The sequence below is a fragment of the Acomys russatus genome, chromosome 3, assembly GCF_903995435.1.
Source record: "Acomys russatus chromosome 3, mAcoRus1.1, whole genome shotgun sequence".
NCBI classification, from domain to species: Eukaryota; Metazoa; Chordata; class Mammalia; order Rodentia; family Muridae; genus Acomys; species Acomys russatus.
Window position 1 is genome coordinate 84,494,334 of NC_067139.1, and position 27,855 is coordinate 84,522,188.

General features: G+C 51.7%; 3 protein-coding genes across 3 annotated transcripts; 2 read left to right on the forward strand and 1 right to left on the reverse strand.

The window, feature by feature from the left end:
- Positions 1-1,500: 1,500 nt before the first annotated feature.
- On the reverse strand, positions 1,501-6,043 carry Psme2 (proteasome activator subunit 2). The gene is made up of 11 exons (XM_051143121.1): positions 5,922-6,043; positions 5,571-5,603; positions 5,195-5,257; positions 4,907-4,993; positions 4,771-4,801; positions 4,580-4,677; positions 2,610-2,678; positions 2,401-2,468; positions 2,199-2,253; positions 1,710-1,796; positions 1,501-1,621 (listed from the first exon to the last, which is right to left on the reverse strand). The coding sequence occupies exons 1-11, from the start codon at positions 5,967-5,969 to the stop codon at positions 1,541-1,543; spliced, it is 720 nt and encodes a 239-aa protein (XP_050999078.1). The 5' UTR covers positions 5,970-6,043; the 3' UTR covers positions 1,501-1,540.
- Positions 6,044-6,846: 803 nt separating this feature from the next.
- On the forward strand, positions 6,847-20,844 carry Rnf31 (ring finger protein 31). The gene is made up of 21 exons (XM_051143122.1): positions 6,847-7,177; positions 7,269-7,415; positions 7,543-7,698; positions 7,928-7,987; positions 8,083-8,152; positions 9,406-9,583; positions 10,011-10,386; positions 10,545-10,835; positions 11,065-11,313; positions 11,403-11,588; positions 11,704-11,910; positions 14,605-14,778; positions 14,860-14,958; positions 15,107-15,196; positions 17,493-17,607; positions 17,703-17,821; positions 18,065-18,178; positions 18,324-18,381; positions 19,400-19,496; positions 20,214-20,382; positions 20,473-20,844. Exons 1-21 carry the CDS (start codon positions 6,989-6,991, stop codon positions 20,524-20,526), a joined length of 3,198 nt encoding a protein of 1,065 aa, XP_050999079.1. The 5' UTR covers positions 6,847-6,988; the 3' UTR covers positions 20,527-20,844.
- Positions 20,845-22,063: 1,219 nt separating this feature from the next.
- Positions 22,064-26,242, forward strand: Irf9 (interferon regulatory factor 9). Its single transcript, XM_051143123.1, has 8 exons — positions 22,064-22,244; positions 22,878-23,061; positions 23,235-23,308; positions 23,435-23,552; positions 23,644-23,715; positions 24,564-24,905; positions 25,781-25,896; positions 26,029-26,242. Exons 1-8 carry the CDS (start codon positions 22,065-22,067, stop codon positions 26,131-26,133), a joined length of 1,191 nt encoding a protein of 396 aa, XP_050999080.1. The 5' UTR covers position 22,064; the 3' UTR covers positions 26,134-26,242.
- The last annotated feature ends 1,613 nt before the right edge of the window (positions 26,243-27,855 follow it).

A 27,855-nucleotide genomic window follows, 5' to 3' on the forward strand; every position in this document is an offset into this window, starting at 1 on the left:
TTTGCTATATAGAATGAATGGGTCTAGCAGCCTAATGTTCCCAAAGCTCTGACCTTTGACTTCCTTACTGCAGCGCAGCGCCTTTAACGCCAAGTACGGAGCCATGAGCCTTCAAGGATTCAGCGAGCTCTGGATTCCAATCCGTCACGCCGGTAAGAAAGCAGACCATTCTTAGGCCATGTTTTAAGACAGGATAAGAGCCTGAATTTAAGTCCCTTGGAGACAGTAACTAGCCACACAGCAGAGGACCTTGGTCTCCACCACCTTCTCAGAAGCGAATCCTAAGCTGCAATCCCACTACTGAGAAGGTGGAGGCCGGAGGATGGAGAGTTCAAAGTCAGCCTCAGATACCTAGTTTGAGGGCAGCCTAAGCTGTCAAACAGGCTCAAAAACAAGGCTGGAGAGATGACTCAGCAGTCAAGTTCCAGTTTCTGTTACCAGCACCAGTGTCACATTTCTGTTACCAGCACACACACATATTAAAAAACAAAAGAGAGAGACACCTAAATCACAACAGATGTCGACAGAAACTGATTGGAAGAATGGGCAAGAGATTAAAAAGGCAAATCCCTGTTTGATGCCTTTTGAATATCTTTCGTCTCTTCTCCCTCCACGCTTGCTCTCAGCTCAACTGAACTGCTTTGTTCTGACACCATAGCCCACCCCCTTCTCCAAGGACTTTACCGCGAAGCCCTCATGGGCTCCTCAGATGGAAATACCTTTGTGTCATTCTAAAATACGGGCTACCCACGTGCATGGCCGATAAGGCATTCGAACTTCTACCTGGCTGGCCTCCAACTTGCTGTGTAAATCAGGCTGGCCCTGAACTCAGAGATCCACCTACCTCTGCCTCCTGAGTGCTGGGATCAAAGGTGTGCACCATTATGCCCAGCCCTACCCTATTCATTACTGTTAAAAACACAACAGGTCTTGGGCTCATCCTCACCTTCCTGGCACCCTCTCCCACTCTTAAATTTGTTTTGTTTCCTTTTTAAGTGTATGGGTGTTTTGTTTGCATGTATGTTTGCGTATCATGTGTGTTTATCTGGTGCTTGCAGAGCTCAAAGGAAAGGGACAGATCCCCTGAAATTGGGATTACAGACAGTTACTAGCCACCTTGTGAGTACTGGGAATTGAGGCTGGGTCAAGCTGGGAGTGCAGCTAAGTGTTCTTAAACGCTGAGCCATCCCTACTGCCAAAACTCTCCCATTTTCTTTCCTTCCATCTTTCTTCTTTAAATTTTATTTTATTTACATTGGTGCTCTGACTCCATGTATGCCTGTGTAAGGCTGTCAAATGCCCTGGAACTGGAATTACAGATACTTGTGAACTCCCAGGTGGGTGCTGGGATTTGAACCCAGGTCCTTTGGAAGAGCAGTGGCTCAGCCATCTCTCCAGCCTGCCACGCTCCCATTTTCATGACCATATATCACCTTTCTTTGGTGTACAGACATTGAAGGCTCAATAAATGCTCTGCAAATGAACAAGAGAGATAATGTTCATAAAGTATAAGTCATTTATTTTCCTTCTAATCCTTAGCTCAGTACATAGATGGCTTTTCTTCACCCTTTGGGTTGACAATTTTCTCTAGGTTGCTGCTGATGATATGATATAGCTCAGCCTGGAGGAAGGCCAGAAGAATAAGGTTAGGTTCTTGGCTTCCCACATGCCTTCCACCCACTTCCCCCAGGAGCTTATTCTGGACTCACGTAGAAGGCCCTCAGGTGTAGCACCATGGCCCTGAGCTCGCCGTAGGCTGCCTCATCTCGCTCATGCACCAAGGCCCGGTAATCCATCTGGGAAGTAGCAGGCAAAATGAGTCAGCACCGTGCGAAGGGCATTTGGTTTTCTCATACAAGAAGAGATTAACATTTTAGCACTAACAAACGCAGCATTAAGTAAAGAAAACCCTAATCAATTTGGCTTTTCGGAATAATATTTCTCCCATTGTGCGAGTCAAAAACAGGACAAGGGGCAGGGCGTGGTGGTGCAAACCTTTAATCCCAGCACTCGGGAGGCAGAGGCAGGTGGATCTCTGTGAGTTCGAGGCCAGCCTGGTCTACAAAGCGAGTCCAGAGAGACCCTGTCTTGAAAAACCGAAACCAAACCAAACCAAACCAAAAACCAGGATAAGGACCTCTTCTTCCCACCTCGATCCCACCCCTGGCCAGCCTCAACTAAAAGGACTGTGTACTCACTACGTGGGTCTCCTTGGAGGCCTTGGCCACAGCATCCCCCCGTTCTGAGAAGTACCTGTAAGAAATAAGGAATGTGTGTGTTAATGGAGATGTCTAGCCCCCCAGCCCCCCAGTCCCCCGTCACTCTGACAGAGCTGCCTAGCTTTGAGAATCCTACAGGAATGTCCCTGTAGGGTCCCTGTGGTGTGGCAGCTGCTCTCACTTGGCGATCGTTGTCTGGAAAGCTTCGACTTTGGTCTTGACAGCATGCACTCTCTCCAGCACCTTCTCCTACAGTGACATGAGAAACAAAGAAAACGCGCCATCCCCTCCTCGCTTTACAGTCCTCTCCCTCCTGCCGCCTGGTTACTGCCTTGTTTCCACCCCTCGCTCCCACGTCTCTTCCAACTCTGTCCATTCACCAATTCTTACCTGAATTGCCACCCCAAAATCATTTCCGTCCTCAATCTTGGGGATCAGATGCTGGATCCATGTGATTACCTGAGTTAAAAGGACCACTCATTCACCAACTAGAATTTTTTTTGGGTTTTCGAGACAGGGTTTCTCTTGTGGTCCTGGCTGTCCTGGACTCGCTTTGTCGACCAGGCTGGCCTCGAACTCACAGAGATCCGCCTGCCTCTGCCTCTCAAGTGCTGGGATTAGAGGCATCTGCCATCATATCTGGCTGGGGACTCTTTTTGTTTTTTCAAGACAGGGTTTCTCTGTGTAGCCTTGACTGTCCTGGACTCACTTTGTAGATCCAGCTGGCCTTGAACTCACAGAGACCCACCTGCCTCTGCCTCCCAAGTGCTGGGATTAAAGGTGTGCGCCACCACCGCCTGGCTCCTGGCTGGATGCTTAATATGGTACTTCTTTTATAACAAATTTTTATTATGTCTTTTTATCATTTATTTCTATTATTTTTATTATTACTATCTCTATTATTATTATTATTATATTATTATTTTATGTGCAGGGGTATTTTGGCTGCATACATGTCTATGTACCATGTGTATCCCTGCTACCCACATGGTCCAGAAAAAGGTGTTGGATTCCCCTGGAACTGGAGTCACAGATGGTTGTGACTGAGAATAAAACCTGGGTCCTCTGGAAGAACAGCCAGTGTTCTTAACCTCTGAGCCATCTCCCCCTTCCAAACAAGGTGGACGATTCCCTTGTTTGTTTCTTTGTTTGTTTATCGAGACAGGAACTCTCTATGTAGTCCTGGCTGTCTCTATGTAGACCAGGCTGGCATTGACCTCACAGAGATCCTTTTGCCTCTTAGTTCCTTATTATGCTTTTGTTTGTTTGTTTTTCGAGACAGGGTTTCTCTGTGTAGCCTTGGCTGTCCTGGACCCGCTTTGTAGACCAGGCTGGCCTCGAACTCACAGCGATCCACCTGCCTCTGCCTCCCAAGTGCTGGGATTAAAGGCATGCGCCACCACGCCCGGCTCATTATGCTATTTTTTTAAACATTTATTTATTTTTACCTTATATGCATTGGGGTCCCCCCCCCCCGGCATGTGTGTCCTGCACGTGAGGGTGTCAGATCATGGAGTTACAGGTAGGTGTGACCTGCCATGGGGGTGTTGGGATTTGAACCAGGACCTCTGGAAGAGCAAACCAGTGCTCTTAACCTCTAAGCCATCTCTCCAGCCCATGCTATTTGTTTGTTTGGTTTTTTTTTTTTTTTTTTTTTTTTTAATTTATTTATTTCACTTCTTGGTTTTTCAAGACAGGGTTTCTCTGTATATCCTTGACTTTCCTGGAGTCATTTTGTAGAGCAGGCTGGCCTCAAACTCACAGAGATCGGCCTGCTTCTGCCTCCCAAGTGTTGCGATTACAGGTGTGCACCACCACTGCCTGGGCACTTCTTTCTAGGACTCATGCTTTTAAGCCAGCTCACTACATTACTATGTACTGCTGTAACACAGTCTCTTATTTATAGAGCTATCATTTGTGATACTGGTCAGAGAGTAAACAAAAGTGAGAAAAAGGAGGACTAGCTAAACCCAAAGAGAGATGACGGTGGGTAAAACGCTCGCTGTGCACACATGTACACACGGGACCTGAATCCCAATTTCATAAAAACAGAGCACATGGGTAGAGATGGTGATATAGTCAGATTCTAGAACGCTCCCTGGCTAGCCAGTACAGCTAGTACAGCAAGCTACAGGCTCAGTGAGACCATGCCACCACCCCCGCCCAAACCCCGATGCTGACCTCTGGCCTTATACACATACATGCAATGAAAAACATACCTGCACTTGCCTGTGTACGTACGAACACACACACACAAACACAAGACACAGAAGCAAGTTTCCTTATTCAGGACAAGGTCTCTGAATGGACCACAGCTTTGCTGTGCTTCTCTTCCCGCCTCTTACGTTTCCCACGCTTACCAGAATGCATTTCTCCTTGAGAGTCCAGACTTCTGGCTTAACCAGAGCCAGCAGAGCAAGAAGTTTCTCATTCCCAGGGAGAAAGCCGCACTTAGGGACTAGGAAAAAGATGGGGGCCAGGTCTTTTTGTTACCCCACATCAGTGCACCGGTGTTCACCCCCCTCCACCTGGGCACCCAGTTTTCCATTACCTTCTTTCTTCTCCTGTTTGTCTGTTTCCATCTAAGGCAAAAGGGGAAAAGGCCGCTCTAGGAAACTCATGGAGGCCACAGTGGCGTCATCACTACCGCCTTACAGTTCAGGCTCCGCACGCTGAACGCGCCTTACCTCATCATCCTTGGGTGGGGGATCTGGGATAGGGATGTCCAGGGGAGCCCGGAGGGAGGAGAGGTCGGCCACATTGAGGGAGTCCTCCTGCAGAATTGACTCTCAGACACCGCCCAAACCTCCTCCCTTCACCAGCCACAGCCTGCCCCTCCATTCTCTCCTCTGTCCCAAACTAGGTTCAAGCTTCATCCAAGCCCCGCTAGGTTCCCTGCAAGCCGATGCTACTAGCCAGAGGGCTGGTGGTGGGAGAAATGGCAGGAGACGGGCACGGCAGTCTCTACTGCTCACCTGCAAGAGCTGACTCAGGTAGAGGATTTTCCGTGGCAAGAACGCGCAGAGGAAATCATCAGCCTGTCAGTTACAATGCAAAAATAATCACATGAGACGTCACTGGAAATAAAGGGACTTGCCCAATCTGATGGCTGTGGGGTTCTCCCTTTGGGAGCCATCTTTCCCTCCCCATCGAAAGAGGTTGGGATAGAAGCAAAAGCAGTTCTAAGAGTGCTCAGATTACAAGTAGAAACCAATCATTAGCGTACACTCTGGGTAAGCATGAAGGTTAGGGGAGACCAAACTTAGGGTGAATGGGGGGGTTACTCAGAGGGTGTAGCCCTGGAGTAACTGCTAAGGTTCTGGGTCAAAATGCTTGAATTCAGAGACTTACCTCCTGGAAAAGATTTTGTCTGAAGACATCCACCTGCGTAGAGCCAGATGTTGGTTATGGGGTTTTGGTTGTAAAGAGTTAAGTGCTCACCCCCCAAGCTGGATGCCCTCCAACTGTAGCTGTTTTTGTTTGTTTGTTTGTTTCTTGTTTTTTTTTTTTTTCTGGAAGACTCTGCTCAGTGCCCAGACTGGCTAGAGGACAGGGCAGAAGAGATAATCGCTGAGCAGAAGTGAAAGCCCGAAAGAACGAGAGGTCTGAGGAGTTCGCACGCAAGGCCTCGGTGCCCAGGAGCTCCCAGCTTTACGCCCGCTAGTGTTCCTCACCCCTTCCTGGCCTCCGGGTCCCATTTACCTGTTTACGGGCTTCTCCACTCAGGCGAACCCCACAAGGCTTGGCCATGCTTCCTCGGTCGCTAGCTCGAGTCTCGGGGCTAGCCGCCCCAGCTTTCGCTTTCACTATCCAGGCCCAGACCCACCCCCTCAGCCACGCCCCCTTCCCTTCCACCCCACTCCCCCTCCTGGCAGGCCACCAACAGTAAGTAGCTCTTCAGCCATTGCCAGCCAGTTGCCACTGGGAAGGACGGTGTTGGCTTGATCAGCAGCCTAGGGGTTGTCCAAAGGAGGGGCTAGGGAAGCGTAGGACAGCGAACACTGGAATAGAGGCTGCCTTGCCTCTCGAGAAGGGCGGAGTTTATGACAAGGACGGTCCAGGGGGAAGTACTGGACTAGGAGGGGATGGGACAATAGGAAAGGGGGTATCTAGGGGTGGGCTCCCTGAGGTTAGACTTTTGAGGAGGGGACCGAGTAGGATCTAGGAGTGTAGGAAGGGTAGGAAGAGGGAAAGCCTGGCAGGATGGAAGGGAGCCGGGGGAACGGGACTGCCTTGCCTTCAGGACAGACTGGAGGAGAGCGGGACTCGCCTGAGCCGGGCTAAAGGCGGCCAGAGCCGGGTCCCGGGTAAGGTGGAGCTTCCCCGCTGGGGACTGGAACTGACTACATTGTGGAAATAAAGGAAAGCTTTGGGCAAAACAGACTAACCCATCGCAGCGGAGGTGGGGGGTCCCTCCGGAAGGGGAGGAGATAACCCAAGGGAAGGTGAAGAAGAGAACTTGACTCTAAGGGGAAGGTTCCATCGCACTGTGGGCGGAGCCAGGGCCGCGGCTTCCTCATTGGCGGCGACCTGGCCGCCCTTCCTGATCCAATCTTTTCCGTCGCTCTGACCCCGCCTTTTCCTCTAAAGAGGCCCACAGTCCCGCCCTCTTCGCCAGCACTTCCTGTTCCCGGCACTCCTGGTCGCGGCTAGGGCTGAGCGGGGCGGTGGCTTGAAGTGACCCCGGGCTGCTGCGGCGCCGCGCGCACCTGCGCCCTGCGCCCTCCCCCGCGGAGAGCAGCGAAGCCGAGCCTGTCTACGGACTCGGGATGCCGGGAGACGAGGAACGAGCTTTCCTGGCGGCCCGCGAGGAGCTGGCGAGCGCCCTGAGGCAGGATTCCGCGCAGGTATTTCCCCTGGAGCAGCTCACGCCGCTTCTGGCCACCTCTCTGCCACCAGCCGCCCGCTACCTGCAGCTGGACGCCGGACGCCTGGTCCGCTGCAACGCTCATGGGGAGGTGAGGCCAAGCCCGCCCGGCGCGCCATGGAAGGGGACCTAGGCTCAGAGGTGGGCTAGGCTCACTGCTCTGCTTTTCTGACTGCTCCCAGCCTCGAAACTACCTCAACACTCTATCCACGGCTCTGAACATCCTGGAAAAATACGGTCGCAACCTCCTCAGCCCACAGCGGCCTCGGTACTGGCGCTCGGTGAAGTTTAATAACCCCGTCTTTCGCAGCACGGTGGATGCTGTGCAGGTGAAACCCCTGTGCCTTATCGGAAAAGGGGGCTAGATTTATTCTGGGGGTTGACCAGAAAGGGCTTGGGGGTGTGCCGAGTGGAGGAGACCTGCTAAGTCGTGAGCCCTTCCTGAATGTGTACCAGGGCGGCCGGGATGTGCTGCGCTTATATGGCTACACTGAAGAGCGCCCGGATGGATTGAGTTTCCCTGAAGGGCAGGAGGAACCAGATGACTACCAGGTTGCCACAGTCACACTAGAAGTACTGCTGCTTCGCACGGAGCTCAGCTTGCTGTTGCAGGTGAGCGGGTCTTCTGATCCTAAGGTCTTTAAGTGCTAGCCTGGAAGCCCAACCTAAGCTTGGGGGGGCGGAAGGGGGCACCCCATGCTGGTGAACTCTGTAGCTGCAGCAGTCTGGAAGCTTCTGTTGTACTGTCTCCCTCAGATCCCCTGGAGCTGGAATGTTGGGGGATCTGGCCTTACAGGGAGAACTTGGCTCAAGGTGGGAATAATTTTCATCTCGTTTGCAGAATACTCACCCACAACAGAAAGCACTGGACCAGCTGCTCAGAGACGGTGTTGAGGATGACGTAAGGAAGGCAGAGAGGGTGCTGTTAAACAAAGGGACCGAATTTAGGGGAGTCTGTGCCCACAGGACTTGTCCATTCTTCGCTCTCTTCCTCAGGCGCTGCACCTCTCAGAACTTCATCCCCTTTTGAGAGAGATCGCTCCTGGGCCTCTCCCCTCTGCCCCAGGTATTGTAAGGTCCTGTATGGGGGAGATCATTCGATTGGTGCAAATGTGGGGTTTTCTTTTATCCTCTTGTGCTTTATCTCAAGAGATTAAAAGTCCTTCTCCACTACCCCGTCACCCTCGCCCCCATGGTCCAGATGTTGTAAAAAACGGTGTGGGGGCTTGCCCTAGCACATAACAAACTAAAGTGTAGCCTGATCCTTTCCTCCTTTAATTTTTAACTTGCACTCGTGGGCGGGTGGGTATGTGCATGTAGGTGCAGGTGCCCGTGGAAGCCAGAGGCAACCGATCCCCCTGCAGCTGGGGTTACAGACAGTGGTGAGCCGCCCTAACGCAAATGGAGGGAATCACGCTTTGCAAGAGCGGTGCTTGATCTTAACTGTTAACCCAGCGCTCCAACTGTATCCCCTGGTCTTTTTAAGAAAGCTGCTTAGGGGGCTGGAGGGGTTGCTCAGTGGTTAGTAGCACCTGTTGGCTCTTGCAGAGGATGCAGGTTCAAGTCCCAGCACCCACATGGTGGTTCCCAGCAGTTACTAACTCCAGTTCTAGGGGCTCTGACCCTCTTGAATTCTATGGCACATGCGGTACACAAATAAAAAGTAATAAATCTTAGCGGGGGCGGGGCAGGGAGAGAGGGAGAGACCTGTTATGGTAGGTGGCATACCAGGGAGAGAGGGAGAGACCTGTTATGGTAGGTGGCATACACCTTTAATCCCAGCACAGGGGAGACAGAGGCAGGCCAGCCTGGTCTACAGAGTGGGTTGTAAGCCAGCCAGAGCTACATCATGGTAAGGGAGGGATAAAGATGGTGCCTGTCTTTCTGTGTATATGGTACCCTCCTGTTTCATCCATTTTCCTGTGAGTAACAAGATTTTGTTCTTTGTGACTAATACTCCAGTGTGTGTGCGCGCGCGCGTGCATGTGTGTGTGTATGTATGCATGTGTGTATGTGTGCATTAACACAAAAGTTACTTATGAGCTGGGTGGTGGTGGTGCATGCCTTTAATCCCAGTCAAGAGGCAGAGGCAAGTGGAACCCTGTGAGTTCAAGGCCAGCCTGGTCTACAAAGTGAGTCCAGGACAGCCAAGGCTACACAGAGAGACCCTGTCTCGAAAAAGCCATTTAAAAAAAAAAAGTTATGTGTGTGTAGAAGTTTTCCTCCATTCATCTGCTGATAGGCACACAGCGTGACTCCCTATCTCGGCTGTAGTGCACATGCTTGTTAAGTTTCACTCTTCGGACTTTATTTTTCCAGGCTCCGCTCCTGGTCCCTGCTTTCTCTGTGGGTCTGCGCCAGGCACACTTCACTGCCCGTCCTGTAACCAGGCGTCGTGTCCAGCTTGTGACCTTTTGTTCCATGGGCATCCGTCCCGGGCTCATCACGTTCGCCACGCCCTGCCCGGCACCCACCAAACCACCAACCTAAGCTCTAGGTGAGAGTGAAACGAAGAAAACTGAAGATGGCTTGAGTCTCTGTTATGTGCCGAGGTCTCTGTAAAGACTGCTTCATAGAGAGCAGCCGGCCTAGCCCTCAAGGAAATTATGCCATAAACACTAAGCAAGCGGCAGCCGTGATGAGACTAGAGTGTTGTGACACGCGGATAGGTGGCAGATGGATACAGCCTTGTCTGAAGGATCTGCTCAAGCAGTATTGTAAACATCTAGAATGATCTGATTAAGGTACCATGCTAAGCATTTAAATACTGACTCCTCTATGAGCATGAGAGTGTTCTAGACAGAACAGCAGTCGCAGAGGCCAGAGCTACATGGCATAACCTAGACAATGGGACGTCCACAGGGGTGAGGGGACTCACATCCTAACTTCCACCTCAGCTGGCCATGTCTGCCTTTCTATTACAGTTTCCCTGCCTCGTCCCAACCACGGCCACACTCATCCTCCCTGGTCCTTGGAGACAGCTCTCTTTCTTGCCCGGATCCTGCAAATGCTTGTCTGCCCTGGCACTGTCCTGCCTGTGTCACACTAAATGAGCCTTGGGCAGTGCTCTGTGCGGCCTGTAGTCAGCCCAGAGGCTGTAAGGTGCTGGGACTAGAAGGTTCCCAAGGATCTGGGAGCCTGGGGCCTGAGCCTGCACGGGATCAGTGGGCCTGCCAGAGCTGTACCTTCGAGAATGAGGCAGCAGCTGTGCTGTGTGCCATGTGTGAGCGGCCTCGGCTGGCCCAGCCTCCCAGCTTGGTGGTAGATTCCCACGATGGTGTTTTCCAGCCGTCTCTTAAGGTAATCTGTCTTAGTCTTCCCAGCTTTTTATTTACGCCTGGTAACCTCAGGTTATTCGGTTCACACCCCCTGTGTTCCTTTGGTTTCCCTTATCCTCTGTATCTCTGTCATGAGCCTTAGTCCCACAGTCAATAGCATAATTCTCTCTGCCTTTCCAGCAGGGGGACGCTTTACTTTCCTCTGCCCAGCCTCAAGTGTGGTACTGTGATCACTGCACCTTCTGCAACTCAGGCTCTGCCTGGGTGTGTGCTATTTGCAACCGAACCCGAAGCCCCGCCCCACTACAACATGCGCTTCAGCCCTATCCCAGCTCTGTGGAAAAGGGACTCCCAAAGCCTGGGTCGCCACCACACCTCAGCGTCCCCCAATCCACGTCCTGTGGAGACCCGGAGAAACAACGCCAAGATAAGATGCGGCAGGAGAGCCTCCAGCTAGTGAGCATGATCCAGGTGAGCGTGGGCCCGGGATGATGTCAGTTTGCTAATTAGCATTCTGATACTTGTTACTGGTGAGCTATAGCTGTCTCGATTTGAATGCTTACCGAAGGGCAGTTAGCCTGCTGTGCACCGGTCCCATGACCTGTATGTCCCAGCTGAACCGCTGTTGGTCAGGCTGAGGGCGGGTAGTGTTGTTTCCCTGGTGCGCCTCCGCCCTTGTCTGGGAACAGCTATTCTTTAGGAAGGAGAAGCTGCCGGTGCCAGTCCAGAAGAGATCTTCTCAGCCTTGCAGTACTCAGGCACTGAGGTGCCCCTGCAGTGGCTGCAGTCAGAGATGTCCTACGTCCTGGAGATGGTGGCTGAGCTGGCTGGACAGCAGGATCCAGGGCTGGGTGCCTTCTCCTGTCAGGAAGCCCGGAAAGCCTGGCTCGGTCGTCACGGCAACCTTGATGAAGCCGTAGAGGAGTGCGTGAGGGCCAGGAGGAGGAAGGTACCATTCAGCTGGAGGTGGTGGGGTGGGTGGGTGGGGAGCACCAGGGTCTGTCTGCCTTACCATCTTCTCGCTGCCCTCCATCGCAGGTGCAGGAGCTCCAGTCCCTGGGCTTTGGGCCTAAAGAAGGGTCACTCCAGGCCCTGTTCCAGCACGGTGGTGATGTGGCACGCGCCCTGACAGAGTTACAGCGCCAGCGCCTGGAGCCCTTCCATCAGCGCCTGTGGGACAGGGGCCCTGAACCTACTCCCTGCTGGGACGGGCTAGACAAACAGGTACTGGGAGTAGGCAAGGCCCCCAATATCCCGTTTACAGGAACAAGAGAAGATGAGGGGAGAAGATGCTTGGGGTCTGACGGCCACTGTGTCTCCCCCCGGAATCACATTGCAGAGCCTTGTCCGACGCCTTCTGGCAGTCTATGCACTCCCGAGTTGGGGTCGAGCAGAGCTGGCACTGGCGCTGTTGCAGGAGACGCCCAGGAACTATGAGCTGGTGGACGTGGTGGAGGCTGTGAAGCACAGCCATGACCGGGCCTTTCTGCGCCGGCTGCTCGCCCAGGAATGTGCTGTGTGCGGGTGGGCCCTTCCCCGCAACCGGGTAAGCCCCTTCCTACTGTCCCTGGACATAGAATGACTGCTTCCAGTAGACTGCCGCCTCACCCTAGATGGCCTTGTCTTCTGCTGTGGCCCATATGCCACTGAAGCGTAAAGGAAGAACAGGAACACACCTATTAAAAAATGCTGGAGGGGCTGGAGAGATGGCTCCGAGGTTAAGAGCACTGTCTGCTCTTCCAGGGGTCCTGAGTTCAATTCCCAGCAACCACATGGTGGTTCACGACCATCTGTAATGTGATTTGATGCCCTCTTCTGGCCTGCAGATGTACCTGCAGGCAGAGCACTGTATAAATAATAATAGTAATAATAATAATAATGATGATATCTTTTTTTAATGTTGGAACCAAGCTAGGCGTGATGGCGCATGCCTTTAATCCCAGCACTTGGGAGGCGGATCGCTGTGAGTTCAAGGCCAGCCTGGTCTACAAAGTGAGTCTAGGACAGCCAAGCCTACACAAAGAAACCCTGTCTTGAAAAACCCAAAAATAAAAAAATTGTTTTGGAACCTTCAGACATTGTAGTAACGTTCTTTTACTGCAGCAAAGACCTGAGATAATCAACTTACAAAGAGAAAAGGTTTGTTTTGGCATGCAGTTGTTGAGGTGTTAGCTTTTCGTCTGTTGGCTCTGTTGTTTTGGGCCTTTGCTGGCATGTCAGGTAGGAATATGTGGCAGGAAAGTCACTAGGCTCCTGGCTAGGAAGCCACAGAGCCACAGTCCTCTTCCAAGCCATGAGTGACCAAAGACCTCCTGGGCCCAACCTGTAAGCGCCCAGCTTTTGCCAGCTGTATGCTATATATATAGCCTAGTTCTCAGGAGGCAGAGCAGGGCAGATCTCTGAATTGGAGGCCATTCTGGTCTACATTGAGAATACTAGGCTAGCCAGAGCTACATATTGAGACTGTCTAAAAATTAAAAAATAAAAAAGTGATCTAAACTACAGCAAGCATAACAATAGTATTTTAAAAATTATATACTAGGGCTCTGGAGAGACGACTCAGTGGTTAAAAGCACTGCCTACTCTTCCAGAGGTCCTGAGTTCAATTCCCAGCAACCACATGGTGGCTCACAACCATCTATAATGAGATCTAGTGCCCTTTTCTGGTGTGCACGAAGACAGTATACTCATACATAAAATAAGTAAATCTTAAAAAAAAAAAAAAATCATAAGCTTCCTTTCTCCTTTCCCCTCACAAAGCCTGTCTTCCTGATGCCTCATCTTCACTCACGCTCATACACAGATTGTTATTTTGAAGTGAATCTCAACTGTTGTATGGTTTTTCAGTATTTCATTCTCTCTCTCTTCTTTTTTTTTAAGTTTTTCAAGACAGGGTTTCTCTGTGTAACAGTCCTGACTATCCTGGACTCACTTTGTAGACCAGTGGCCTTGAACTCACAGTGATCCGCCTGCCTCTGCCTCCCGAGTGCTGGGATTAAAGGCGTGTGGTGGCACACGGCTCTCAGTATATATCTCTAAAAGGTAAATGTTATTTGAAAATGTAACCAAAGCAGTCACACCATCAGAAAGTAGCAACTTTGTAAAGATTTTTTTGTTTTTGTTTTTTTTGTTTGTTTGTTTTTTGAGACAGGGTCTCTCTGTGTAGCCTTGGCTGTCCTGGACCCACTTTATAGACCAGGCTGGCCTCGAACTCACAGCGATCTGCCTACCTCTACCTCCCAAGTGCTGGCATTAAAGGTGTGTGCCACCACACCCAGCTTAAGATTCGTTTTTTATTTATTGTATGTTTGTAAGTTTGTGTATATGTCACAAATCTGTGAGTGCCCATGGAGGTCAAAAAATTTCAGATACCCTGAGCTCGTTGGTGGTGGGGCACCCCTTTAATTACTCCCAGCACTCGGGAGGCAGAGGCAGGTGGATCTCTTAAGTTTGAGGCCAGCCTGGTCTACAGGGTGAGTTCCAGAACAGCCAGGGCTCCACAGAGAAACCCTGTCTCGAAAAACCGAAGCGGGGGGTGGGGGGGGAGACGACTACTAGAGTTTAGGGTCCCTTGGAACTGAAATCACAGGTATAGGTGAGAGCCACCATCAACAGCCCAACAGTGAGTCTTCTTGATTTAGGATGGGGTCCCATGTGTCCAGTCACTACTTGGTTAGCGGTCATCTTAGATGAGCTGATCTCCTGTGTGCCACCATATACAAAGCACTGGGGGTTGAATGCCTTCATGCATGCTGTATACCCAGTGTGGTAATACTTTGACATCACAATATCTATGTGAGTGGTAACAGGTCTTTATTATATTCTGAGCTCCACTTAATCTAGGTCAAAGGGTGGCAGTTCTTCATGTGAATACAGTCTGTCTTAGTCTGACTCTGTGTGGTTTTTGGTTTTGGTATATATATATATATATTTTTCTACGTGTGTATGTATATATACACACAATTGTACATTCATTCTGGGTCTTTGGCTTTTAATTAATGTAAATGTCTTTAGAGACATGTTTGGTTTACTTTGGATTTTACCACCGTCAGCTGCCATCCATTGCCTGCCTAGGATCTCTAGGCGTTTCAGTTTGCTATCCATGCCCACTTAATTAGACCTGAGGTTTTCGGTGTATCCCTGAATTGTGTAATTATTGTGTATTATCAAGACTACTGACCCTTCCCAGGGCTGACAGCAGAGTCCCCTTTTTCTCTTCTCCCCCCGCCCCCCACTGTAGATGCAGGCCCTGATTTCCTGTGAGTGCACCATATGTCCTGACTGCTTCCGCCAACACTTCACCATTGCCCTGAAGGAAAAGCACATCACAGATATGGTGTGCCCTGCCTGTGGCCGCCCTGACCTCACCGACGACACGCAGTTACTCAGCTACTTCTCCACCCTTGACATCCAGGTACCACGGCCGCCATGGTTTAGGCGGGCTAGGCTTTGAACAAGCTTCTACCCATCTCCCACCTCTGCATCTTGTCCCCAGCTCAGAGAGAGCCTAGACCCGGATGCATATGCCCTGTTTCACAAGAAGCTGACCGAGGGTGTGCTCATGCGAGACCCCAAGTTCTTGTGGTGTGCCCAGGTGAGTGGCCTGGCAAAGAGAGCTAACTATGGCGGGGGGGGGGGGGGGGGGGGGGCAGGGCTATGGGGGGCGGGGCTATGGGGGGCCATGGGGGGCGGGGTGTGTTACCGGGCCAGTCTTGAACAGCTCTATGCTCTTACACTCACAGTGTTCCTTTGGCTTCATATATGAGCGCGAACAACTGGAGGCGACATGTCCCCAGTGTCACCAGACCTTCTGCGTGCGCTGCAAGCGCCAGGTGAGTCACACTTGTCCTTTCAGAAGTGTTGATTAAGCTATTGCCAGGTACTGGATTAGACTCAGGTTATAGCAGAAGGTAAAACAGTCATCTCAAAAGAAAAAAACAAAAACAAGCAAGCAAAAAAACAGTCATCTCTAAGCTTAAAGGGCTATCAGGACCTAGAGAGAGAATGTCATCACTAGAGTGTTTGATGCAGTCCTCAGGCCCTGAGTGCAATCCCCAGAACCTGTTCAAAAGACAAAAAAACTGGGTTGGGGCTGGAGAGATGGCTCAGAGGTTAGGAGCACTGGATGCTCTTCCAGAGGACCTGGGTTCAGTTCCCAGCACCCACGTGGTGGCAGCTCACGCCTGTCTGTGACTCCAGTTCCAGGGGATCTCATGCCCTCTTCTGGTCTACTTGGACACCAGGCACACACACGGTTAACAGACATGCAGGTAAAACACCTGTACACATTAAATAAATAAAATTCTTGAAAGCTGGGTTAGAGCCAGCAAGCTGGCTCAGTGGGTTAAGGTATCGTCACCAGATGTGATCTCCTGAGTTCTATCTCCAGGGCCCACATAATAGAAGAGAGAACTGACTTCTACTAGTTGTTTTATGGTCCCCAACAAACAATTAATTCCGTCTTTGTTTTTTCTTTTTTCTTTTCTTTTTTGTTTTTGTTTTTTTTTTTGAGACAGGGTTTCTCTGTGTAGCCTTGGCTGTCCTGGACTTGCTTTGAAGACCAGGCTAGCCTCGAACTCAGAGTGATCCACCGCCTCTGCCTCCTGAATGCTGGGATTAAAGGTGTACACCACCACTGCCTGGCTGTTTTTTGTTTTTTTCAAGACAAGGTTTCTCTCTGTAGCTCTGGCTGTCCCAGAACTCACTCTGTAGATCAGGCTGCCTTAGAATTCAGAGATCCACCTGACTCTGCTTCCTGAGTGCTGGAATTAAAGGCATGTGCCATCACCACTCAGCTAAACACCTTCCCCCACCCCCAAACAGTGTCTCTCTCTGTAGCCTTGGCTGTCCTGGACTGGCTTTGTAGACCAGGCTGGCCTCGAACTCACAGAGATCCACTTGCCTTTGTCTCCCTGAATGCTGAGATTAAATGTGTGTAGCCACGCCTGGTACTAAATTAATTTTTTGTTAGGTTTTTCTTGTTGCTTCGAGACAAGATTTCTCTGTGTAATAGCCCTGCCTGTCTTGGACTCACTTTGTAGACCAGGCTGGCCTCGAACTCAACAAAGATCTGCCTGCCTCTGCCTCCCGAGTAATGGGATTAAGGCATGCGCCACCACCACCCACCTAAATTAGTTAACTTTTAAAAGAAAAACTTAAAGCCAAGTCTTCGGTGTATATTTGTATTGACAGGTGGATCTCTGGGCCTGTTGGCCAGTCACCATATCCTGTTTGAGTTCCAGGCCAGTGAGATATTCTGTCTCAAAAAGAAGTGTATGCAGGGCATTGTACTCTGGCCTCCACACACATACATACACAGGTGCACACGCACATACATGCACAAAGAACGAAAGGCTTCTTATTTTTGGTTTTCTGAGAGAAGACTTTGCTATGTGGCCCAAACTGGCCTAAAACTCACTGCAGTCGCCCTGCCTAAACTTCCTGAGTGCTGAGATTACAGTGTGTACTGCCACACCCAGCCATGTCTCCTCAGAATGCTTAAGCTTGGCCCCAAAAGTTAAGCCAACCATGCAGAAAGTGTCTAGAGCAAAGAGAGCAACCCATTGAAAGGCTAAAACCAGGAGAATGGCAGGTAGATGGGCGGAGCCAGCTGCCGAGGTGGGCAGCCCCTGAGGCCGCGGGATACGGGTGCTTGGCTTTCATTTTGAGGCTAAGCCCAAAGAGTGACAATGTCATTTGTCCTTGCAAAGCTTTTATCAATGTCAAAACATAACAGGGAATACCTGTGCTCCTGCCACCAGCCCTCAGGGTTAGCTTGCTGCTGGCACTATGGCGGCTCCCTGAAAGTGGCTCTCCACTTTGAAAGTGAAGAATGGGGTGGAGGAAGCAGGGTACAGTACATAACCCAAGCAAGTATTCGAAGCAAGATCCAGCAAAACCTGGACCAAGGTGGTAACAGTAGGAACAAAGAGGTTAGGTTTGGATGGGACGAACAAGGCTTATGAATGAATGCGTAGTGGTCTGAGGAGAAGAAACACAGTGGCCCACCATTTTAGGATCTGAGTGATGTAGCTAGGTTGGGACCACTGGGTGTGAGGAGTTGGGCCAGCAGGACAGACTAGGGCCTGGGGCCAAACCTCCATGAACAGCGTGCTTTCCTCCTGGCAGTGGGAGGAACAGCACAGAGGACGGAGCTGTGAGGATTTCCAGAACTGGAAACGTACCAATGACCCAGAATACCAGGCTCAAGGCCTGGCAATGTACCTTCAGGAAAATGGCATTGGTAAGGCTACCCCACTTAGCCTCTCTGCTCAGTCCTGTTGGCAGTAGGGTCCAGGTTGCAGTGCTGCCCTCACCCTGACCTGCTGCCCCTTACAGACTGCCCCAAATGCAAGTTCTCGTACGCACTGGCCCGAGGAGGCTGCATGCACTTCCACTGCACCCAGTGTCGTCACCAGTTCTGCAGTGGCTGCTACAATGCCTTTTACGCCAAAAATGTGAGTTCAGAGAGTAGAAAGGAGAGAAGTGTGGGAGGCCGCTGCTAGGCTTGAGGGGCGGAGGCCAGGGAAGAGGAGTGGTCAGTAGGATAGGAAACATCCCTCCTCCCCCCAACGCTAGCCCCCCCACCCCACCCTCTGCTTGTTCCAGACCCATTAATGCCTTGATCTCTCATTCCCAAGCCCCCTGCACAGAGGTTCTGACAGTTTCCAACTACCTTCTCCTATCTGGGTTTTTATCAGAAATGTCCAGACCCTAATTGCAGGGTGAAAAAGTCCCTGCATGGCCACCACCCCCGAGACTGCCTTTTCTACCTTCGGGATTGGACTGCTGCTCGGCTGCAGAAACTGCTGCAGGTCAGGGGTAGCCAGCCTGGCTGGGTGTATGGACTGCTAGAAGGAGAAGGGTCCAGGGTGGGCAACAGTGGGAGTGACCGGATGCTAGGAAATGGGACAGTGGCTGGCTTGAGGGAAACAATGCCCATGTGTGTCTACTCCCCAGGACAATAACGTCATGTTTAATACAGAGCCTCCAGCTGGGACCCGGGCAGTCCCTGGAGGTAAGTGTCAGACGAACCCCTCAAGTGGGGATGGCCTGCTGGGTTCCCACTGTGGTGGGTAGATGGGTAAAGAAGCGGGGAGGCTTGGATCTGGGGACATTTGTGTGCCCTTTGGCAAGGTAATTAACCTCTCCAAGCTTGCTTCACCCCATGAAATGAAGTTAATAGCCACCTTATGGCTAAGCTGTTACGTGAGGTATCATTAGAGCACTTGGCGCTTCAGTTTCTTCCTGTCCTCTCTAAGGGTTAAAATTGGCTAATTAACTTCGTGAGTAATTAATGACACCTGCCAGCTGCTCTAGGTTTAAGGCTACTGTTTTATTTTCTGTACTGGGAGCAAAAGTTGTTGAGTAAGATTCTACTTTCCCTCTGAGTAGAGATAAGGCCTCCAGAAAATAAGTTGGCTGTGCAAGAGCTAAATAACAACGAGGAAAGAGCAGTTTTAAGAGCATGTGACATGGGCTAGAGAGATGGCTCAGCGGTTTAGAACACTGGCTACTCTACCAGAGGTCCTGAGTTCAATTTCTGGCAACCACATGGTGGCTCACAACCATCTGTAATGGAATCTGATTTCCCTTTCTGGTGTGCATGAAAACAGAGCACTCATACACAGAAAAATGTTTTTAAAAAAGAGCATGTGACAGGGTAGGTGATGGTGGCACACACATTTAATCACAGCACTTGGGAGGCAGAGGCAGGTGGATCTCTATAAGTTTGAGGCCAGCCTGGTCTACAAAGTGAGTCCAGGGCAGCCAAGGCTACACAGAAAAACCCTGTCTCAAAACAAAACAAAAACAAAAAGAGCATGTGATAGGCAGGCTAAAGCTTTATAGTCATGTTATCGACCCCCCCACCCCAAATAAAAGGCCTTGTGATTATGGACCATAGGTCACTTTGGTGAAAAGTAGGGCAGCACCCTGTTTCTGAGTCACTGTGCCTCTGAATCCTACAGGTCAAGCAGAGCTCCCTGGGCTCATTGGCCCCCTTCCAAAGTGTCCCCTTCCCTCCTTCCTCTCAGGTGGCTGCCGAGTGATGGAGCAGAAAGAAGTTCCCACTGGGTTCAGTGATGAAGCTTGTGGCAAGGAAACTCCGCCAGGCTACGCAGGCCTCTGTCAGTGAGTGCCTGCCGGAGCATGGAGCTGGGCGGGAGGAGGCCTAGGCTGCCCAGGCCACAGGAAGGGGCCTCTGGGGCCACTTGATCCTTCAAAGAGCAGGATGGGGAGCGGGGGCGGGGCTACCGGGCAAGGGCGTGGATGGGCAGTAGCAAGCACCGAGCAATAAGAGTTGACACTGCCTGTGAGTACAGCAGGCAGAGGAGCATCACCTGTCATGTTCATGTAAATCCCGGTATGTCCAGGACAGCCATGCCTATTCCACAGAGAAACCTTGTCGGAAAAAAAAGACAAAAAGCCCAGTACGGTCTGGTAAGACAACTCTGTGGAGATAAAGGTGCCTAGTGCCAAGAATGGGGGTCAAACCCACACGGTGAAAGGAGAAAACCAACTCACAAGTTGCCCTCCAACCTGCACATGTGCACTGTGACGTGAGCTCGGGTGCGGGTGACATACACACAATAAAAACAGACAGGGCTGGAGAGATGGCTCAGCAGTTTAGAATGCCGTCTGCTCTTCCAGAGGGCCTGAGTTCCATTCCCGCAACCACATGGTAGCTCCTCTTCTGGTGTGCAGGTGTACTTGCAGATAGGGTACTCATATCTATTAAATAAATAAATCATTTTTTAAAAAATTAAAGTCCTGCTGGCCAACAACGTCTTAGGCTCACGGGGTTAATAATAAACAGAAGAATAAGCCCTCTGTGCCTCATCCCCTCAGGGCACACTACAAAGAGTACCTTGTGAGCCTCGTCAACGCCCATTCGCTGGACCCTGCAACCCTGTATGGAGTAGAGGAGCTGGAGACGGCCACTGTACGATACCTGCACGTCCCTCCCCAGCCAATGGAAGGAGAGGACCCTCCTGCCTACCAGGCCCGACTGTTACAGGTGATGCTCTCACACCCAGCCTTCCCTTCCAGAAGCCACCTCTCACGGGCTATCCAGGTCTCCAATACCATTGTCCTCCCTCCTTTGCAGAAACTGACAGAAGAAGTACCCTTGGGACAGAGTATCCCCCGCAGGCGGAAGTAGCGGAGGGGCACGGGTCCTGGTGGAGCTTCGCGACCCTGCCCTCCGCAACAGCTCCAGCACCAATAAAGAGGCATCTTACGGCCTAGGCTCTTAGTGGTCCTTCTTCCTGGCCTCAGCGTGCCAGGGGCCTTAGGGAAAGGGAGGGGGTAAGCAAACAATCTTGTCGCAAGGGCCCTCTACAGCCTACCATCCCGCCACCCCTTGGACTCGAAACAACGGATGAGCAAAAGACCCTCCACATCTAACTGCCTGCCTGGCATAGGCTCTGCTTCCTTTTTCACTTGGTTTAACTCGGCTACCGTGTGAGGTAACCTATACCAGGCACTGTTGGGGCGCACAGATCAGCCTCCAGGTCAGGTGGCGCTCAGCCCCGGGAGTGGTTCTGGGAGGAAGCCGGAGTCCCGTCAGAACCATGCCGGGAAGGCGCCGCCGCGGACAGCCCGAGACGCTGCTACCCCCTGGTGGCGACGGTTTGACCTGCAACTCAGGCCACGTGATTTCTAGGAACTGCGCCTCCCAGGAGGAGAACTGAAACTCAGGGTGGGGACTGTAGAAAGGGGAGGAGAGATCAGAAACAGCCTAGAACAAGCTGAGCCGGGGACATCCTCCGCCCCTCAGGTAAGCGCAACTCCGGAGGAGGATCGGCTGCATGGGCAGCGAGTCGAGGCTGGTGAGGGGTCCCAGGGCCCCTGTGCCCGAGAAGTCCGAAGCTTGTGAATCAGAAAGTAGGTTTGGCCTGGGGACAGGAGGGGTGCTACCAACTTAGCTGTGGGGGAAGGCCCTTGGCTGGGTTTCGGTTGGCCTTTGTTTTCTTGCCTCTGGGCCCTGCCTACTTCTGCCTCAGCTCCGCCCTTGCCCCCGGCTCCTGCTCCACCTACCTCTCTAGCGAAGAGAGAGAATGGGCTTGAACCGCTAGGTGGGCTGGGGAGAGAGGCCTCGAAAGCAGATGTTGCCCCTGCAAGCCGCTTGGGAGCTACAGTCTGTCACCAGGAGCAGGTCACTAAGGGACTTCTCCTAAACTAACACCTCAGCTTATTAAGACATTCAATGTCCAAAGGTTTCCTTCCAGGGGTAATAACTTGGAATGTTCAAAAGACACTTTAAGACATAGTTTCTACCTCCAAGAGTGTTGAGAGACCATGGGAGGGTCTGTGGAGACGGGCTGTTCCGGGAAGCTGGCCCCAGTGGTCGCAGGTTTAGCAGGTGTTTCCCAAGTTGTCTGCTCTGCCTGGCCATGGCAGCACTTCAAAGGCAGGCGGATCTCTGACTTTGTTTTTGTTTTTTTGAAACAGTTTCTCGGCGTAACAGCCCTGGCTGTCGTGGAACTCTCTCTATAATCCAGGCTAGCCTCGAGCTCACAGAGTCCAGCCTGCCTCTTCCTCTGCTGACATTAAAGGCGTGTGCTGCCATGCCCGGCTGGATCTCTGACTTTTAATTGCAACCTGGTCTATATAGTGAGTCCCAGGCCAGCTGGGATGACATAGTGAGGTCCTGTCTCAAATTTTAAAAAATAGTTCTATCTGCTTCCTCTTCCTAGGATGGCCTCAGGCAAAGCACGCTGCACCCGAAAGCTGCGGAGCTGGATGGTGGAGCAGGTAGAAAGCGGGCAGTTCGCAGGGGTGTGTTGGGATGACGCTGCCAAGACCATGTTCCGGATTCCGTGGAAGCACGCGGGCAAGCAAGACTTCCGAGAGGACCAGGATGCTGCCATATTCAAGGTGGGAGGGCCTGAAGCCACCATCCCCTCAAGGAAAGGACGGTGTCTGCCCTGGTGTGTTTGCTTGTCACCAAGTACTTTTGTCTGTCTGGGTTTTGGAAAAAAGGTAATGCTAGGAAATAGAGCCAGCTAGGTCATTTTCAGAGCCACAGTCAAAAATTACTAAGGATTTCAGGCTGTCAAGAACAGAATACACCAGGCAAGGTGGCACATGCCTATAATCCTAGCACTTGAGGGTTGGGGGGGTCAGTCAGAGGGCTGGTGGAGCTCTGTGAGTTCGAGGTTAGCCTGATCTACAAAGAGAGTCCAGGACAGCCAGGGCTACACAGAGAAACCCTGTCTCGGAAAAACAAAAACAGAATACAAGTCCAGTGCAGGCTCCTCTGGTCTCAGGGCCTGTGCGATCGGCCATTTAAAGGGACATCTGAGCCAGGCGGTGGTGGCGCAAGCCTTTAATCCCAGCACTCGGGAGGCAGAGGCAGGTGGATCGCTGTGAGTTCGAGGCCAGCCTGGTCTACAAAGTGAGTCCAGGACAGCCAAGGCTACACAGAGGAACCCTGTCTCTGGGGGGGGGGGGGAGAGGGACGTCTGGAGCATGTAATACTTGTCTTTCCTTCACTCTGTCTCTCACTAGGCTTGGGCGCTGTTTAAGGAAAAGCACAAAGAGGGAGACATAGGGACCCCTGCTGTCTGGAAGACTCGCCTGCGCTGTGCCCTCAACAAGAGTGCTGAATTTGAGGAGGTTCCTGAGAGAGGCCGCATGGATGTTGCTGAACCCTACAAAGTGTATCGGATATTGCCCCCAGGAGCCCTCCCCAGTGAGTGTCCCCATGCCCGGCTGCTGGCTAAGGAAGGAGACCAGAGCCTTCTGTTGGCTGACCGGCCCTCCTGGGCTCCATCCTGCCCAGCTTTTTTGTTGCTTCAGCTCTTCCCCGCCATCTTTGTCTGTAAAGACGACCCTAACTTTTCTCTACCTGCAACATTCCCACAGCCCAACCAAGAACCCAGAAAGTGACATCAAAGCGACATCACAGCTCTGTGTCACCTGAGAGGGAAGAGAGGAAGGTAAAGAAGAGCTCGGCTCTCAGTTGTCCCCAGCTCCAGGCCTCCCTCCATGATCCGAAAGCCTGGGAAGGGGAGTAGGTAGACCGAAGAGGCAGAGGCGTGCGGTGATAGATGTTGTGTCTGTAGGGAAAGGCGAGGACCAATGGGATTGCAAACCACCCAGACTGTGGCAGCACCGGCGGCGGCGGCGGCGGCGGCAGCAGCAGCAGCAGCGGTGGCGACAGCAGCCCCGAGCTGGAGGAAGGTACCGGCTCTCCTGCCTCCGTGTCTCTGTTGCTGCTTCTCTCTGAGGCTCTTTTGTCTCACTCTGGTCACTACCTCTGCCTCCCTTGCAGATGCCGGCACAGCTGAAGCTGCCATGCAGGAGGACGCTGTGTTCACGGAGCATCCACTGCTTCTGACCTCAGGTGCGTGGCCTTCCTGGCCCTTCCAGGTTCCCTTCCTCTCGGCTCTGCTGCTGCCTCTGGCCTCGCCTGCATTGTCTACCCAGCTAGGGCTCACAAGGCTGGGGTCGGCTCTCTCCTAGAGGAACTGAACGGTCCATGCGGCTGATGGTCCTTTGTAGAGCTTTTTCTCCCTTAGGGAAAAAAAAATTAAAAGCACCTTGGACAGCCACACTGAAACGCATTTCTTTATCATCCAGAAAAGTCCAGTCTGTGAGACCTTCTTGTAAACAGCACAACCGTGAGCATTGTCACTCCTATCACAAAGGAGTGAGTCCTAGGTGACAGGAAAGCTGTACCGCGCCCCCCCCACACACACACACACAAACAAGAACAAAACCTCTGTGTTGGGAGGAAAGCATGCATGTGGAGGAGGAGGAGACTTTTTTCCTAAGTCAGTCTCATATTGCCTGGACTGACCTCAGGCTCACTGTGTATCCAAAGACAGCCTTGGATCTCTGATCCTCCCGAGTGCTGGGATCATAGACGTTTGCTACCATGTTGGGTCTGAGGGTTTACGCAGCGCTGGGGAGTATGCTCTGCCTGGGCTTTGTGCATGACAGGCAACCATTTGAACTGAGCCACATAATCAGCCCAAAGGCACCCGCTCTGACTCAGGAAGCACCTGCGCCCTGCAACCTTGTCTTTCCCAATGCTTGCTTGGATTCCTGCTCTGCACCTCAGTTTTCCCACACGGAACGTCTTTTTCTAAAGCCCTGTGCTGCTCAGGTGTAGCCTGGGGAGAGGGCCTCTTACCAGCCTTCAGGCTCCTCCTACACCCGGTGCAGCTCAGCTTTTCCGTCCCCACCCAGACTACTCGCTGCTGCTCACCTTCATCTATAGTGGCCGTGTGGTGGGTGAGACCCGTGTGCACAGCCTAGACTGTCGGCTTGTGGCTGAGCCCTCGGCCTCAGAGGGCAGCATGCTCCAGGTCGTGTTTCCCAAACCTGACCAGTCGGAGCCTACCCAGCGCCTGCTGAATCAGCTTGACAGAGGCATCTTGGTGGCCAGCAACTCCAGAGGCCTCTTTGTCCAGCGCCTTTGCCCCATCCCCATCTCCTGGAACGCACCTGAGGCCCCACCTGGGCCTGGGCCTCACCTGCTGCCCAGCAATAAGTGTGTGGAACTCTTCAGGACCACCTGCTTCTGCAGAGGTATGGCCATCTTGGCACCTTCCCTTCCTCATTGTCCCCTAGGCCTAACTTGGGTTCCCCCACTACCCTGCCCGCCAGCAGACCCTCACCGCATAGCATCCCTGCAGTGTGTGAGACGCATCGTGTGCAGTCAGTCATGTGGTCCACGTTGGCAGTGCTTCCCTGGCCACGGCCCTGGTAGCTGAGGTTCAGTTGGAGTTGAGCACAAGACTCATACATTTTGGGGGGGAAGCATTGTCACACGGAGACATGGCTCTATGAATGTGTGCAAATGAGTTAGCACAGACTTTGAGCCTCAGGACCATCTCTCCACATCTTGGAGCCCACAGCTCTGTGGAATAGCCAAGACAGTCTCTACCACATGGTTGCCGTCTCCTAAGACCGCCCCTTTCTCCTGTCCTCCTGTCCGCTCTTGAGATTCTAGTCACAGCCTCTAAATCTGAGCATAGGAGCCAAGTGAGGAAAACAGAGGACAGAGTGTGGGTGTCCTAGGACCACGGAACAAGGAACACAGAGGACAGAGTGTGGGCGTCCTAGGACCATGGTGTCCTAGTGTCAGGGGACTACGCAAGCAATAGCGGGGTTGGTAACCGGGGCTGCGGCTTCTCTGGCCTTGGTGTCTATGTTACCCCATTCCCACTTTTTCCTGCATCTGACTTCCTAGACAGCCCCTCTATAGGTTTTGGTTCTGCTTTGAGGCAAGCCCTCCCTCACAGCACTCTGGGAGGCCTGAAACTCACAGAGTAGAAAAGGCTGCTTTTCATACTGTGGCGACTCTGCCACCCCGGCCTGAGTGCTGGGGTTCCAGACATACGTTGTCATGCCTGCCTGCCTTCCCTCTTCCGTCTTCCAATCCTTGACTGCTTTTCTTTCAGACTTGGCCCAGTACTTCCAGGGCCAGGGCCCCCCACCCAAGTTCCAGGCAACACTGCATTTCTGGGAGGAGAGCCCGAGCTCTAACCACACCCAGGAGAATCTTATCACAGTGCAGGTGAGTTCAGCTCCAGTGGGGCCTTGACGCTGCTGTCTCAAAAGGGCTCCCCTGAGAGGGAGGGGATGGGTTTGGGTAGCAGCTGTCCCTGCAGTGCTCATGTCAGCCAGTCTCTTCTTTCTTCCGGTACAGATGGAGCAGGCCTTTGCCCGACCTTTGCTGGAGCAGATTCCAGAGCAGCAGGAAGCTGCTTTGTTCCTGGTACAGGAACACCCACCGGCTGCTTTAGCACTCTGATGCTCTGGTCTCCTGAAATAGACTTGTGCTCCGGCGCTGTTGGTCTGCCTGTTTTTGTGATGCTTCTCACCACGGTGGGTTATACAAGATGGCTGACAGGAAGCACAGGGAGGGGCTGAAGGAACGGTTCAGCGGTTAAGGACATTGGCTGCTCTTCCAGAAGACCCCGATTCAGTTCCCAGCAGCCACGTGCCAGCTTACAACTGTGTAACCCATGTTCCAGTGGATCCGACTTCCTCACACAGACATAAGTGTAAGCCAAATACCAAATGTACATAAGAAGAATAAATAAATACGTAATCCTGTTTTTTTTAAAAAAAAAAAAAAGAAAGAAAGCACAAGGATAATTTTTATTCTTAAAAAATTATTTTGAGCCAGGTGTGGTGGCGCACGCCTTTACGCCCAGGACTCCAGGGGCAGAGGCAGGCAGATCACTGTGAGTTCCAGGCCAGCCTGGTCTACAAAGCGAGTCTAGGACAGCCAAAGCTACACAGAGAGACCCTGTCTCAAAAAAAAATTTTTTTTTGAGGCCAGGCAGTGCTGGTGCATGCCTTTAGTCCCAGCACTCGAGAGGCAGAAGTAGGTGGATCTCTGTGAGTTCAAGGCCAGCTTGGTATGCAGAGTGAGCTCCAGGATAGCCAGGGCTACACAGAGAAACCCTGTCTCAAAACAAAAACAAAAACAAAAAATTATTTTGAGCAGGGCAGAGTGGTGCATGTCTTTAATCCCAGGACTTGGGAGGCAGAGATAGGTGGATCTCTGAGTTTGAGGCCAGCCTGGTCTACAGAGTGTGTTCTAGGACAGCCAGAGCTATACAGAGAAACCCTGTCTCAAAACTTAAAAAAAAAACTGGGCGTGGTGGCGCATACCTTTAATCTCAGCACTTGGGAGGCAGAGGCAGATGGATCTTTGTGAGTTCGAGGCCCGCTTGGTCTACAAGTGAGTCCAGGACAGCCAAGGCTACACACACACACACACAAAAATTGAGCTGGGCATGATGACTCACGCCTTTAATCCTAGCACTTGGGAGACAGAGGCAGGCATATCTCTGTGAATTCGAGGCCAGCCAAGGCTACACAGAGAAACCCTGCCTCAAAAAACAAACAAAACAAAACAAAACAACAACAACAAAAATATATATATATATATATATATATTGAGAACCAGGCTTGTTGGTGAGTATTTGTAATCCCAGCACTTGAGAGACAGACTGAGTTCAAGAACAACTTGAGAGTTTTATTTACTTTTTTTTTTTTTTTGTCCTAAGGAACTAGAAAGCTCCAAATGATGTGATCTCAGAGGAATTTTTCTCTCCTTCCAACTCCTAAGTCTAAATCTTTATATTTTCATCCTAGGTCCTCACTAGAATTTAAAATAAAGTTTAGCTGGGTGGAGTAGTACACACTTAGCATATGTGAGGCAGAGGCAAGAAGATTGTAAATTTAAGGCCAGCCTGACATATTGTGACCCTGTCTCCAAAAAACAAATAAAAGCTTGCTTAGAGAGAGAGAGCTCAGTGTCTGTTTGTTGAGAGAGGGTAGCAGAGGCTACAGAGGAACTGAAGAGATAGACGTGGGTACCTGGTGTCTTGTTCCTCTTCCCGGAGGATGCTGTCAGGGTTCTTTGCCCACAGGACAAGCTGGGATGGCTGCCGTCTGGGCTCTAACACATGGTGATTCTCCTGGCCCAGTCTCCTAAGTGCTGTATTTACAGGCACACTCC